General features: G+C 53.3%; 1 protein-coding gene across 1 annotated transcript in view; it reads left to right on the plus strand.

Annotated features, from left to right (window-relative positions):
• The window catches only part of LOC119110034 (PDF receptor), a 143,504-nt gene that overhangs the window by 127,369 nt on the left and 2,300 nt on the right, over positions 1-13,835 (plus strand). The window contains exon 11 of the mRNA XM_037233779.1: positions 12,205-12,396. Within this exon, the coding sequence (XP_037089674.1) occupies positions 12,205-12,396 (192 nt within the window). The remainder of the gene's footprint in view (positions 1-12,204; positions 12,397-13,835) is intronic.

The following is a 13,835-nucleotide window of genomic DNA, read 5'->3' on the forward strand; positions in this document are numbered from 1 at the left end:
TAGTAGTTTCACATCACTTGTTCTTAGGATCACTCCTGAAGAGCTCGAGCTCTAGCAGCGATGGCAAAGAGATTTTGTCGGGCGTCGTGCGGCTGGTGCCGCGATGGCCGCAATGTTTGCTTCAGTTCTTTGAAATTTGGTTTTCCCGAATAAGGAGTCTTGCCCGGGTCTGAAGCGCTATGATTGTGTACCGCGTCATTAACTGAATTCGTGCATTAAATGATTCTTTTGTTCGTTGGGCCCTTCCTCTTTTAAGGTTGAAGTGTCCGCAGACTCCACACATGCCTTAAGGAAGGATTCGGTCGTTGCATATTGCTCAACAAAACGCTTCTACCTCGATTGTGAACCCCATCTTGATCAATACTTAGCTCATGCACTAACGAACGTTTGTAGAAATTATTCTGTGGCGCCTGCAATGCACGCAAAGTGTTGACAAAAATAACCTTCTTTGTTTGAACTGCGTTCATATTTGAGAAAAGCGTCACATTCAGGGTTAAACTGCAGTCTTTCAGGACAGCAGCAGAAAAATGCGATCATGCTGCACTAAAGTTGCGGGTGTCGCCTGATGTTGCTTGGTTGGGTGCGAGCCGGATTTTGCTCTTGGTAAGACAGGTTCCAGGTATAGACGGGTATAAAAGCAAAAATAATAAGGACCTGAAAATTTAATGCAAGAAGTCCGGAACTTTTAGGGGGAGGGCACCGAATTGCAGGTGACAGTACCATGTCGAGAGCGTTCGTCAAGTTTCAAACATATTCATATTCAGAAAGATGCTCGCTCGGCACCGCACTTTCGATTGGACAGCAAATCTGCACACAGAAATCACGTGGCCGCTTTCAGTACAAATACTAAGAATGGTACGCAATTTCTTTTGAGTCTTACATCAATGGCCAGTTAACGACGTTAAAGCTGTAGCGTGTGGCGTTATAGCCTTTGAAACAGACTACCTCGATTTTCGCAGAAACGTGCGTTACAGATGGATATTGATATACTTACCATGACGAACACAAAATATTAACCGCCAAGACCTATTACGGGACTCAAAGCAGGTCAAAATCGCACATTTTGACCTCAACATGCGTCTGAATATGTTAGGGACTGGACGAAATCATGTCAAGTTGCCTCCTCTTGACGACATCCTGGGTTCGTCACTGAGTCAGCGGCAGCGGCGAATACCTTTGCCTTTATTTGTCTCTCTGGCGCGGTGCGCATGCTGTGCATAACGATGAAGAAAAATAGGCTCAGTTCGGCGTGCATCTTATTTCTCAACAACAGCGTTTCATTTCGACGAGGATTCATAAGGCAGCTAGGTTTCACCAAGCTGAAATTTTGTCTCCATCTTTTCAAATAAGCCACACTTAGACGAATGAAATAGTGAAGGAAAACAAAAGCATAGAAAAGCTGCTTTGAATTTTGTAAAAATTTATCAGCTACCTTCCTTTTTAAAGTTTTCTGTGAGAAACGTCCCGATTGTTTCAAGGAAAACTTTAAGATTAACACGATCAGAACATGGAGGGCGCCTCCCCTCCACCCTAAAAATGTGTGGAAATGCGTAAGGTCATCACTCCCTTCAAGTCATTTTCATCCCTGAGTGATCCCTCCCCGCCACCCCCACCTTGTTCCGTGCCTATATGCGGACGTACTTGATGTAAGCGGGACAGTCCTTCAGCTCCTGGTTCTTTGACATTATTAATGCAGAGTTCTTATCATGAGCTTTCGACCTGCAACATGCCGGAACGTTCTGGCTAAACGACGTTTTGGAGAAAACTTAGGCTAATTGTCAATGCGCGACGTTTCAAGCTTTGCTTGTGATGATGACCTTGTGTCACATGTCAATGTCATTCGTGATCACAAGCACAGCCTTGAATGTTGAATATTGACAAAGCAGGCAATGGTTAATCTCTATCGTTTGAAGGGGGTATGCCACCTTGTTGCACGCTCGACTTATTGCTAGATCAGGTGCATCTGTTTTGATCGATGATACCAGTTTTCTCGAAATCCTTCTGAACAGCTCAGAATTTCGATTTGTCTCTACGCTCCTACGGGAGATTGTTGTTGTTTATTGGTGCTTTCGGGCGCATCGACCTGCACTGGTCATTTTCGCGCCCATAACGATACTTTACTTAATAAGTATGGTGTAAAAATGGCTTGAAAGTCAATATCTTTTAAGAACGAAAAGAGTTGTTTGAAGTCAAGAAAGAAGGAGCTGTCCCCGAGCACATCACTAATCGTCATGGACGAAGCCTGCGGACCAAAGTGACGTCGTCGTTCTTCGATGAGGCATGGGACATCATACAATGACATAGTGAACAGTGAAAACGGCACCACTACCGTCGGCATAGGGGTCTGTCGGCTCCATGCAACAGATGGCCATGGGTGGCACACGTATGACCAATACGCAACCTGCATAAAGCCACTTCTTCCCACCAGCATACTGCGAGAGCATAATAACCACAAGCCCAACTCGGTTTTTATCGCCCTGAGCTTATTGCCGCCCACCTGGTCCAAACAGCGCTGCAATTTGTATTTCAGGAAGGTCTTGACTGCCGGGGTAGAAATCACTGGCAGAAATCGGCAAAAGCCGGGTACATGGTGCCACCCTGCTCGCTTAGCAGCGGCATCAGCCAACTCATTGCCCACGATACCGACGTGACTGGGGATCCAGCACAGGGCAAGCTCTCTTTCCAGCCCGATTCAAATGTGTCAGGCGTGATATAATGTCCTGTACAAGGGGACATGATGGATAAAAGGACTACAGTGCAGAGAGACTGCTCAGTGAATCTGTAAAAATGGCGTGTGAAGATTTTTCACCAACTTCTATGAAACATATCGCCTTGGTAAACGCAATTAATTCCGCTGTGAAAACTGACGAGCGGGCTGGTTACGAAAACGATCGAGTGACGGAACCGCTGACGAAAGCACAACCCACGCCATCCGAGGTATTGGATCCGTCTGTGTAAGTCAGAGTGTATCCTTCATAACACGCCAGAAGCTCAAGTGCCCTGGATCTCATTAGGTGTGGTGTGAGGTCTTTTTTTCCTAATTTCCGCAAGCGACGTGTCAATGAATGGTATTGTCACTTGCCAAGGAGGAGAAACCAGGCGGCTTACTTGCTTTACACCTCGAAGAGGAATTCCGCCCTCGGGCAATAAGGCTCTCATTTGGAAACCAAAAGTTAAGGCGTGCTGATGCGGCCCATGACGAAGGGAACTCACGGCAAACCGAGAAAATACTGCGGAATATGTCGCGTGAATTGGAAACTACCGCAGGTTTAAGGCATCACGTGTGCCGAGCATTTTCCTCGTCGTCGAAAGTGGTGGCTCGTGTGCCTCCGTTAAAAGGCTGACGGAAGGTGATGTGCGGAACGCCCTCAGTAACAATACGAATGGCAGTATGGTGGACGGTATCAAGAACACGCTTGCTCGGTTCAGACGCGCCATCATACACAAAGCATACATAAGCCAGTTTGGAGCGGACGAGTGAACGATATAAAAGCATAGGCGTGCTTCTGTCTGCCCCATATGATGTGCGAGACACACACTTAAGAGTGTTGAGAGATTTAAAGCAGCGATCGCGTAACATTTTAAGATGTGCACTATATGTGAGGCGACGGTCAAAGTGTATCCCAAGGTACCTGGCCATGGTCCTTATTTGGAATAGAGCACCCATATAGACGGATGCTCAGGTCATCACATCGCTGGCGACGACAAAAATGTGTTGCAAAGCTCTTGTCAGCTGGAAAACGAAACCCGTTCATTTCACCCATCTTTCAACGCGGTCCACAGTCAGCTGGAGACGTCGCTTCCATCGCTGGTGCCCTCGCTGCACTGGTCCAAATAGTAAAATCGTCAACAAAAAGGGCACGTCCGACCGACTGGGGGAGCACATCACAAATATAGTTTATGAATAACCTGCGAACAGCGCTACACTTACCACGCCGCCCTGGGGCACGCCGTTTATTTGTTGGTACCTATCGGAGAGGACGTTGCCGACCCGAACGCGGAAATATCGTCTGGCTGAAAACCTTTGGAGAAAAGTACGCATATGGCCACGTATACCATATTATAAAATGCTTTTGAAGAATACCATGGCGCCATGTGGTGTCATAGGCGGCTTCAATTTCAAAGAACACTGTCCCTATATGCGGTTTCTCTTGAAAAGCCTTGCGAACCGTAGTGTCCAAAGCTAAAAGGTGGTCCACCGTACTACGGTTTTTCCTAAACCCGCACTGCGGGTTACTAAAAATAACTGTTGTTCTCCAAAAACCAAGTGAGTCGAACGTTTACCATCCTTTCCATGAGCTTGGACAGTGATGAGGTCAGTGAAATGGGTCGATAATGAAGAGGGTCCATCCCACTCTTTCCCGGTTTTAGAATAGGCACTACAACAGCTTCCCGCCAGGCCGGAGGAAATTCCCCACTTGATTACACCCTGTTGAAGGCCGCCAACATAACACGACGTGCACACGGTGGCAGGATGTCGGAGCATCTCATTGCGGATGTCATCAGGACCTTCCAATACACTACGAAGCTTTGCCATTGCCGACACTTAACTCCACCAAAGTGAAGGGCTCATTGTTACGCCTGTGGGTGCCTTGTGAAAAAGGCCACCACGATTTTTTCGCATGGTGCTCTTTTCTGTAAGAACTGTGGGCTCGTGTTCGCACCTTCGCTACGGTGGGAGAGTGTTCGGGCGATCTCGTTATGCCACATCCAACGGATGAGTCACCACCTGGCCGTTAACATGTAGCACAGGAAGTGGCACGGATGAAAACTGCCCAGAGATGCGTTTGATCCGAGCCGAAACCTGCGAAGTTGGCGTGGATCGGTTAAGCGTGCTTACATACACACGCCAGGATTCACGTTTCGCTTCTTTTATCGTGCGGCGGGCGAAAGCTCTCGCCTTCTTAAAAGCTACTAAATTATCCACGGGTACTCCTGGCGTCAAAGGCTTGGAAAGCACGTTTGCGAGCGCGAATTGCGTCACGACACTTCTCTGTCCACCACGGCACAGGAGTGCGACGTGAAATCCAGAAGTGCGCGGGATGTAATCGCTAGCGCAACCTAGAAGTCGGTGAGTAAAATTCCTCAATAGAGGGTGCTGCCCTCTCACCTCCGATTAGACACATTGTCTCCAGTCGAGCCTCAAACTCACTCCAGTGAGCCTTTTTTAATTCCAATGTCGTGGTCTTATACCCAACGTTCCCCTTATCTGAATCACAGCCACACTGGGAAGTGATCGCTGCCCATGGGATCATCTGCCACAGACCACTCCAGGCTCTCCACTAGCTCGGGACTAGAAAGACTTAAGTCGAGCGCAGAAGTCTGACCGGACGGAAGTGTAAAATGAGCACGAGTCCCTGCGTTTGAAGCACACAGCAACAAGTCATGGATAAAATGTTCGCAAATCCTTCCACGGGTGTTCGTGCTATCACAGCCCCACGTAGTGTGATGAGCGTTGAAGTCGCCGAAAAGGAAGAAATGGTGAAGGCAAGTCATACACTAAACGTCTCGCCTCTACCAATGGAAAAGCGACGCCAGGTGGAAGATATAAGGAACACGCCGTGATGCAACGGTGATTAAAATGTAGGCGTGTGGCTACAGCCTGTAGCGTAGACCGCAGTTTCAACCTCCTGACTAGCACGCTGTGATGGATTGCAAGGAGGACACCGCCGTGTGCGATACCGTCGGCTGACACATCGTTGCGAAACAGGGCGTATCCCTTAAGCTTGCAGTGGTGACCAGAAGCCAGCTTGGTCTCTTGCAGCGCAGGACAGTGCTTGCTGACGACAGCCTGGAGGTCGAGGGCATTCGCCCTTTTTCCTCTACAGTTCCAGTGTAAAAAGGCCTGTAAAGGGGGCGTGTTAAAAAGGCGGTTAGAGGTCACATACTAAAACCGGACACGTCCTAAAAGAACTGAGCTGCGCCACTTGCAGGAGTAGGGGTTTCAGGCTGAGAGCCACGGCTCGATTCTGCAGGAACGTGCCCCACTCTGGGACGAATCCCGGGGCTCCCTCCGTCAGATAGAGACGGGGGACCGGCCGGGGCACGCTTCACGCCAGCGTACCCACTCCGGGGTGGCGGCGGGGGAGGGCCCATCGGCGAGCCTCTACCGGGCGTCGGGGGGTCAGCGGGGGCTTCCGCCGGCTTTCTGGGCGATAGTGTACCACTGCGATAGGCGGGCTCCTTGCTTACACCGGACAAACGATTGGCCGCCTTAGCCCTTTCCAGCTCAGCCAAGCGGGCCCGCTTGGCGTCGCAGGCGCGCCTGTCTCATGCCGTTCCATCGTTTCCACTGCCCGTCCACACGCATTCGCCAGTGTCGGCGGAGGCGACGAGGGCAGCGGAGCGCCAGACGGCGAGGACGGCCGAGCCCGCGGACCTTGACCGCGCTGGACCACCCCCCATCCCTCCTCCTCCCCCGCTAGCGACCCCGACGACACCTGAGGGGCCGGCGGCACAGCGTTGGTCGAGCAGGACGCAGCTGAAGAACACGGAGGATCCAACCGGGCGGGAGTCGCCCGTCCCGCCGGCACCACAGACAAAACGAAGGATCGCAGGAGCGCGATGAGTTGGACCGCTGACATGTGACTGATGCTGGTGGACTGTAGTACAGAAGTTTGGAATTTTTGGCATAAGATACTTTGGGGTGATTAGCCTCATACTGTTCACGCTCCTCGCAGAAAGAGATGTTCTTTGAGGTTTTCAGTGACATAATTTTCTTTTCCTTCATGAGGGCTGGACAACTCCAATCGAAGGTTGTGTGCGGTACCTGCCCCGTGCTACAGTTCACGCAACAGGGCTACACAGAAGTACACTGGTCTCCCGAATGCTCGAAAGATGCACAATCCCCACAGACAGCTCGATTGCGGCTGTGTGGTTTTGTATGATCAAAGCGCGGGCATTGAAAACATCGTATCGGATTCAGAACGAAAACTGACTTTGACAACGGCGCGGCCAATGCGGGTATCAGACGGTAGATCAGACCGGTTAAATGTCAATATAATGTTGTTTGTAGGGATTCGGTCATCACCCCTCCTGGTCGTGATCCTGCGCGCTGTGATGGCCCCAAAGATTCCCAACTTTTCGATGATTTCCTCCTCGCTGACGTCACGAAGGTCAGTAGCAGTTTATAATGCCTTTCGATAAATTTTTGATGTGGTGCGGCATGACCGTGACTGGCACGCTCACGTCTCGTTTTCCACCCTCGGTTCTCGCGGCGTAAACAAATTCAAAGGCTATCATAGCTCGAGTCGCATTGGTGCCGTTTGCGAACTCGACCTCGATCGCGCCATCTCTCAGCTGATCACAGTGGGTGACTTTTCCGAACATGTCGCATCCGTTTCGGCGCTGAAACGGTGAAAGCGATGCCAGGCTCCTCACATCACTCCGGAAGACAAAAACGCGTGGGGCAGGAAGAACCGACTCCTCGCTGCGCCCTAAGTTCATCGCAGTCCGTCCCCCTCTCGGGGGGTGGGTGTTTTGGGGGTTTGTGGATACCATGCAGTATTATTGTCAATTTCGGCACCGGGGCTCCCCACCCACCTCGGAGTCCAACGGGGGGATGGCCCACTCACCCAGGGGGTGGTAGTGCCGCCAGGGATACCTCGGTGCTATACGGGGCGAACGATGCCTCCCACACGGTCAGGTGTAACCGGCTAGACCCCCCCCCCCCCCCCCGTTCTGACCGTCGTTCAGCGCCGCCGCCCCTTGACCCCTTAAGCCGCCTGCAGCCAGGCGCTCCAAGCGGAGAACCGCACGGAGCACCCAGCCGCAGCGCGGGCGACAAGCCGCTAGACCCGTGTGGGGCCCCACGGGCCCCCACGCCCCCGGATATCCTGGCCAAAGTGCGATGACTTGGACACATGCCGTGACTGACACGCACGACGCGCCCCTCAGCCACCAAGATCCGATCAACCCGTGGACGCGGACGAGGAGGCACGGCGACCCCGATAAAACGAGGATTAGGAGTGACGAGTGGGCTGGATGCGGGAAAGCGGGTAATGGGAGGGGTGTGGGCGGGACAAGGAGCGGGAGCCCACGTACGGGCAGGTTCGCTACGCCCTGAGAAGAACAGCTTGCGCTGTCCACCCGTTACCGGAGCTGTTACCCGAGGGGGCGCTAGTCCCCTAAAGCGGCCAAAGCCGGTGCCCCTGCGGGGGCTCCCACGGGAGAAATCTCCCTGGACTCCCCGCTCACCTCCATGGAAGTAATGCATATAATTTGCCTTGATTTTTCCAATGGACGTGTTGTGTTATGTTTGCTACGCCCTGATTGCTACACTAATTTGTTAAGATGCTTCCGTAATACATGCCACGAAGGCTTGAAACATACTGTTGACTTCTCCCGTATGGTGTTTACCACAATAACTCTTTTCGAGGAGTACTTTGGCTTTGGGAGTGGGAGTATCTCATGTTCCATAGTGACACACTGGTTCAAACTTCGACCAATGCGCTTCTCGGTAACAGACCCTTGCTGCCCGCGGGGTCATTCACAAACATTCTTTTATTCTCACCAGCTGAGGTGCCGCTTTTAAGCCTGCATGTCTGCACTGAGCGAGTTCAAGCAGCTAAAAAGTGCTACTTCTTGCCCGTAACAGCTGACAACGGCCCTCAGCAGATTCTGCTATCGTCATGAGCACGGGTTTTGCGACTACTGCAGCTGCCAAGAAAGGAGTGTAGTGCCATTGCAAAGCGCTTTTAGCGTAATTTGGACTCGAAAATAATTATGTTAATATCCTTATTGCGTCCTGATGGTGTTTCAGTGGGACCTCTCAGTGCTATCATTAGATGAAATTGTTTCCGAGTTTTCTCCAGAGAACATCTTTAAAATATGCACCGAAGGTGGCGCACTCCCTTCCATCAGAATCTCACGATACACTGAGGGTCGACAACTCGGCATAAGAGCTCTCAACTCAAGAAGTGGATATCATGTCCGTGTCGCTCTGCCAAGCCCCGCAGCGATGCATATTTCATTCTAGTAGGAGCCTGTTATGAGATGTCTGGAAAGTAAGCGGACTTTCAGGATCACTGCCTGAAGCCTCACACAAGTTTAGCCGGACTCAGCCAAGCCGACGTACAGATGGCCGTGATCAGGGCCTGATCAGGGCCTGTTTCCCCACTCAGGAGGCGGGCGGTGGTCGAGGGGAACATTTACACTCGTGCGAAACGGGAGAGTGGCAAAGTGTTCGGAGTCAAATATGTTTCCAAGCCACCAGTTCAAAGTGCCAGAAACAAATGGACATTCAAGTGTTCCCCACGGCCTTCAACTTTCTATGCCGTACTCAACCATCCCCTGGTGTGCCACGGTTGCTGCTCCTCCCAGTTGCCTGTCTGAAGCTGCAAGTAAACTATACAGGACAGGATTGGCGAATCCGAGAAGCAACAGCGCGGAAGCAGCATTTAGGACTACGTGCTTCTGAACCCCAAGGGGCTTACCTGGTTTAGGCCTGGTGTTCGGGAGCTTACCCGGTAGTTGAGATGAGGTGTTCTAATCTCATATCATCCGTCGGATCAAACATGAATGATACATAATCATGCATCTTTTGAAAAAGGTTAGGCAGCTCATGAGTCATTTCACTGCCACTAGTGGATTTTTAACCATTAAACAATGAACTATGTTATCAATTCGAATCGCTCGCAGATAAAGTATACGCTAAATGATGACACTGACACACGAGATGATGGCATACATAATATCGCGCAGAATCATGACACCACATCTGCTTAAATGACCTGAGCTTTGTACCAGTGGGACGGAGGAGTCTTTTACTGGAATTGGGGCATTTCACACCACGCCCGTAGATGTTTTAGAGCGAAATCGCTGTATGAACCTCGCTAGCCCTCTAACGCTAGGCCCGAAGCGGGAACACTGATAGTGGTATGCATAGTAACAGTCCAAACGCCTTTTTTAAATCAAAGCGAATGCGACGCATGCCGTCGCGAACCGTCCGTGGGCCACAAGCGATTGCAGCAGCCATATCAACACTCGGTGGCCATGACGCAACCGGGGTGCGAACCCGTGTTCCTCACGAGAGAATCGAAGGCGCTGATTGTCACTTGGCCGTGCCGTTTCCAGCCCAATTGCCTGTTCGCCCCAGGTAATTATGATCATGATCAAAACGACTCTTTTGGACTGGGGAAGGCGAATAGCCGGCTTGGCAATCCAGCGATCATCCCAGTATACTAGTGGCGTAGCGAGGATTTTTCCGGGGTGGGGAGCAAAAAGGGGCATGGACGCCGTTTCAGCGAAGGGGCTCCAACATTGTCACTATAAATGCCCTGTTTCTCCTCTCCTGGGGAGAAACAGGGCCTCAGGATCTTATTTTAAAGCCTCGAGGGCCCGTGTTTTTATGTTGAAGCCCTACGGGCATCTTAAACTATCAAAAGTACTAAGGGTCGTCGTTTACAGGGGTCCTTATTCACATTCCCCAGTGGGCCACCAACCCATCCCCCGCGCCCCCTATCATCCACCCCAACGAGAGGATGGGGACCCATGGCACCCCTTCCCTTGGCTACGGCACTACAGCATGCAGGCTGATTGAACTCAGCATCCAGCATTACATTATAGCATTACATTTCAGCCGGCAAAACGCTTGGATTTGGAAACGAATGGATTTTACTGCGAGCCTTCCCCCGGGATTAAGACACATTTGGAAGCGAGGAAGATGGGATCAAGTTTTTCCATTTCCTTTAATGCTTAACAGTCCATTTGGCGTCGTTGTCATATGGGATGTTTAAGATCCAGTGACAAGGATGGTATTCGACGTAGGTTACCAAGTATAAGGGGCTCCTTTCGAAGCCGTCCTGCCTGAAGGCACGCCCCTGTGCACGTGGTTTCCTATCACCATTACCGCCACCACCCACCATCCTCTGCATGGCCCGAATGCCCACGCACAAGAGATTGGTGATTTAAACCGTTGCTCTCCCATGAAATGGTGTTATACGGTCCGGTTATGGAACTCTTCTACGCGGAGCCGCGTGCCATACATCAGTACTGCCGTCTTACGGTGTTGGCGGAGCGCCATATTGAGCTCATATTTAGGGCCGAACGCTCTTTAACGCGACGTGCAGTGACCCCTTCATGACATAAGCATTCCTGGCTTATAGAGCATTTCCGGGTCACGACGGGATGCGTGACGCGTGAGCGGGTTACAATAGGTCTTACCTGCGTCCAAGGCTGTGGACTGAGGGATCGAAGCGTCCGATATCTGAAGATTTGAGCATGATTGAGGAATGCTCCAAATTCACACAGACCACCAGTGTAAGACGTGTTGATGATAGTGTCATAAGCTTGACAGCATTACTTGTAATAATGCGCATAACACAAGAGACAGCCGATCATTTCTGTTAAGCTAGCGTTTAGATGCGCGGAAACGTTTTGCTGGTGAAAGCACGCGCCAGGAAAACATCGAGTGAGTTGGGCGAAACGACAAGCCTGGGAAGAAAAGCGGATATCGATGCAATTCGCCCATGCTTCCAGATCGTACACTGCAAGTTTTTGGATCAAGTAAGTACGAATGTCAAGGCGCACAAAATATGGAGACTTCCCAAATACAATCTTCGGTGGTCTGGAATATCCCCCAAGACTACCCTACCGCGCAACGCGCACTGACTCCCCCCGCCTCCTCGACACCGCCAGTCAGTGTACGGACCCGCGCTCGTCCCCGACCGACGATTCCTGTCGGCGGCTGTCGGCGGTTGTTGGCGGCTGGTGCTGGAGTCCGTTCCCGCCACCCCGGGGCCAGACCCCGCAGAACGAGGCGCCAGTCAGGTCTGGGCCGCGCGCAGGTCCCCACTCCGGCTCTGGCCCGCCCCCATCGCACGTGGGGGTTGATACGGTAGCCCGTTGGTCTGCCGCGGCGCTGGCGGACCCCTCACGGGCTGACCGGCCTTTACCTGGTCAACCTCTGACCGTCACTTCGGTGGACCCCGACCGTCAGCCCGTCTCACCTCTGACCGCCAGCCCGGTTGACTCCCGACCGTCAGCCCGTCCCATCCCTAACCGCCAGCCCGGTTGACTCCCGACCGTCAGCCCGTCCCATCCCAGACCGTCTGCCCGGTTGACCCCCGACCGTCAGCCCGTCCCACCCCTGACCGTCTGCCCGGTTGACCCCCGACCGTCAGCCCGTTCCACCCCTGACCGTCTGCCCCGTTGACCCATGACCGTCTGCCCGGCCGACCCGTGACCCCTTCCGCCCGCCGGCAGGTGAAGCGCACCCTGCGCCACTTCTGGCGGCTGAAGGCGGCGGCGCGCCGCGGCGGGCGGCGCCGCTCGACGCGCACCGCCTCGCTCTTCGACAACCCGTCGCTGCTGGAGCTGGCGCGCCGCGAGACAGGTCTCGCCGTGCGGCTGCACGCCTCGCGCGACTCGCAGGTCACGCTGTCGTCGGGCCGGCGGGTCGTCTCGGTGGTGGAGCTGCCGCCGCCCGACGTCAATGGGACCTGCTTGTGACCGCACCTGCCGGATGTGCAGGAGATTTCGGTGTGACGCGCGACTCTGAGCGCGGACTCCGACTCCGGCACTCCGTTGGGCCTCGGAGCGCTGCCGCATCCGGGGGCAGGAGGGACTCGGAGTGGCGTCTGGATTCGGAGTGATGCGGAGTGGCGTCAGGATTCGGAGTGGTGCGGAGTGGCGTCAGAATTCGGAGTGGTGCGGAGTGGCGTCGGGATTCGGAGTGGTGCGGACTGGCGTCGGGATTCGGAGTGGTGCGGAGTTGCGTCGGGATTCGGAGTGGTGCAGAGTGGTGTCGGGATTCGGAGTGGTGCGGAGTGGTGTCGGCGCTCGGTGTGACGTCGGGACTCTGAGTGGCGTCGGACTCGGCACTATGCCACGCCTGAGGTCAGGAGGAACTCGGGGTGGCATTTGGACCCTGAGCGACGTCGGAACTCTGGATGACGTCTGAGTTCGGCGTGACGTTGAGACTCAGAGTGACGTCAGGGCGTGGTGGAGAGGGGGGGGGAGGGGCGGGGGACGTGACGGCCGCGTGCGCCGGTCGTTAGAAAGAAGGCCGGGAGGACGGGTAGTATTCGTGGTTACTGGCCCAGATCATAACGTAGTGTACGTCAGTGTCGTTTCCGTGTCGCCCTTTTTTTCCTCGTCCCCATATACATACGTGCGTGGAGGGCGCGAGCCGAGGAGGCCTGGGCGGGATGCCGGGACCTAGACGCGCGTCGCTCCAGCGCGCCGACCGGCGGCGGCCCGTCGGGCGGTGCCCCCAGACGAAGCAACTGAGCTCGCCGCCCGGCCCCGCCGCCGCCGGGATCGGCGGGCAGGGCCCGACGGCTGACGCTGGGTAGACGCTTAGGCTACGACCGCAGATACTTAGCTGCGAACGAACCAAATGCTATTTTGTACCAATACACAGATGTAACCACGTGTTACCCAAACGAGGCGTGTTGTGAGGACGTTACGGACCTGAGGTGGGACACATCGGAGGGGTTTTGGCGATAGCTTGCAACTCGCCTCACGGGATGGCGAAAGCACCGTTCACGTACACTTCAATCTTCTCACGACTCACGCGAACAGACCGCTTTCTTGTCGGGGTCCGTGCGTCCTCGATCGTCCCCGGACACGTGGAGCATCATTTTTCATTGAGGCACCACTAAAAATGCGATCCACCGGCAAAGTAATCGGGTGGGTGCTGACGAATTTGGGCTGTCTTTTCCGCTAGGAAGAACACGTATGCTCCTCAAACACTTCCAAGAATTGGCAGTTTCTCCCTCGTTCCCGTGTCCAACCCTGGAAATTTGGTGTGCAAGGTAAAACGGGATATGCAATTTTATTACATTTTATCTGCTCAAGTTTTATGTCGTTTCGGCTCAATCATTCGAGGGAAG

Source organism: Pollicipes pollicipes, unplaced genomic scaffold (assembly GCF_011947565.3).
Source record: "Pollicipes pollicipes isolate AB1234 unplaced genomic scaffold, Ppol_2.1 Scaffold_7231;HRSCAF=8579_pilon_pilon_pilon, whole genome shotgun sequence".
Classification (NCBI taxonomy): domain Eukaryota; kingdom Metazoa; phylum Arthropoda; class Thecostraca; order Pollicipedomorpha; family Pollicipedidae; genus Pollicipes; species Pollicipes pollicipes.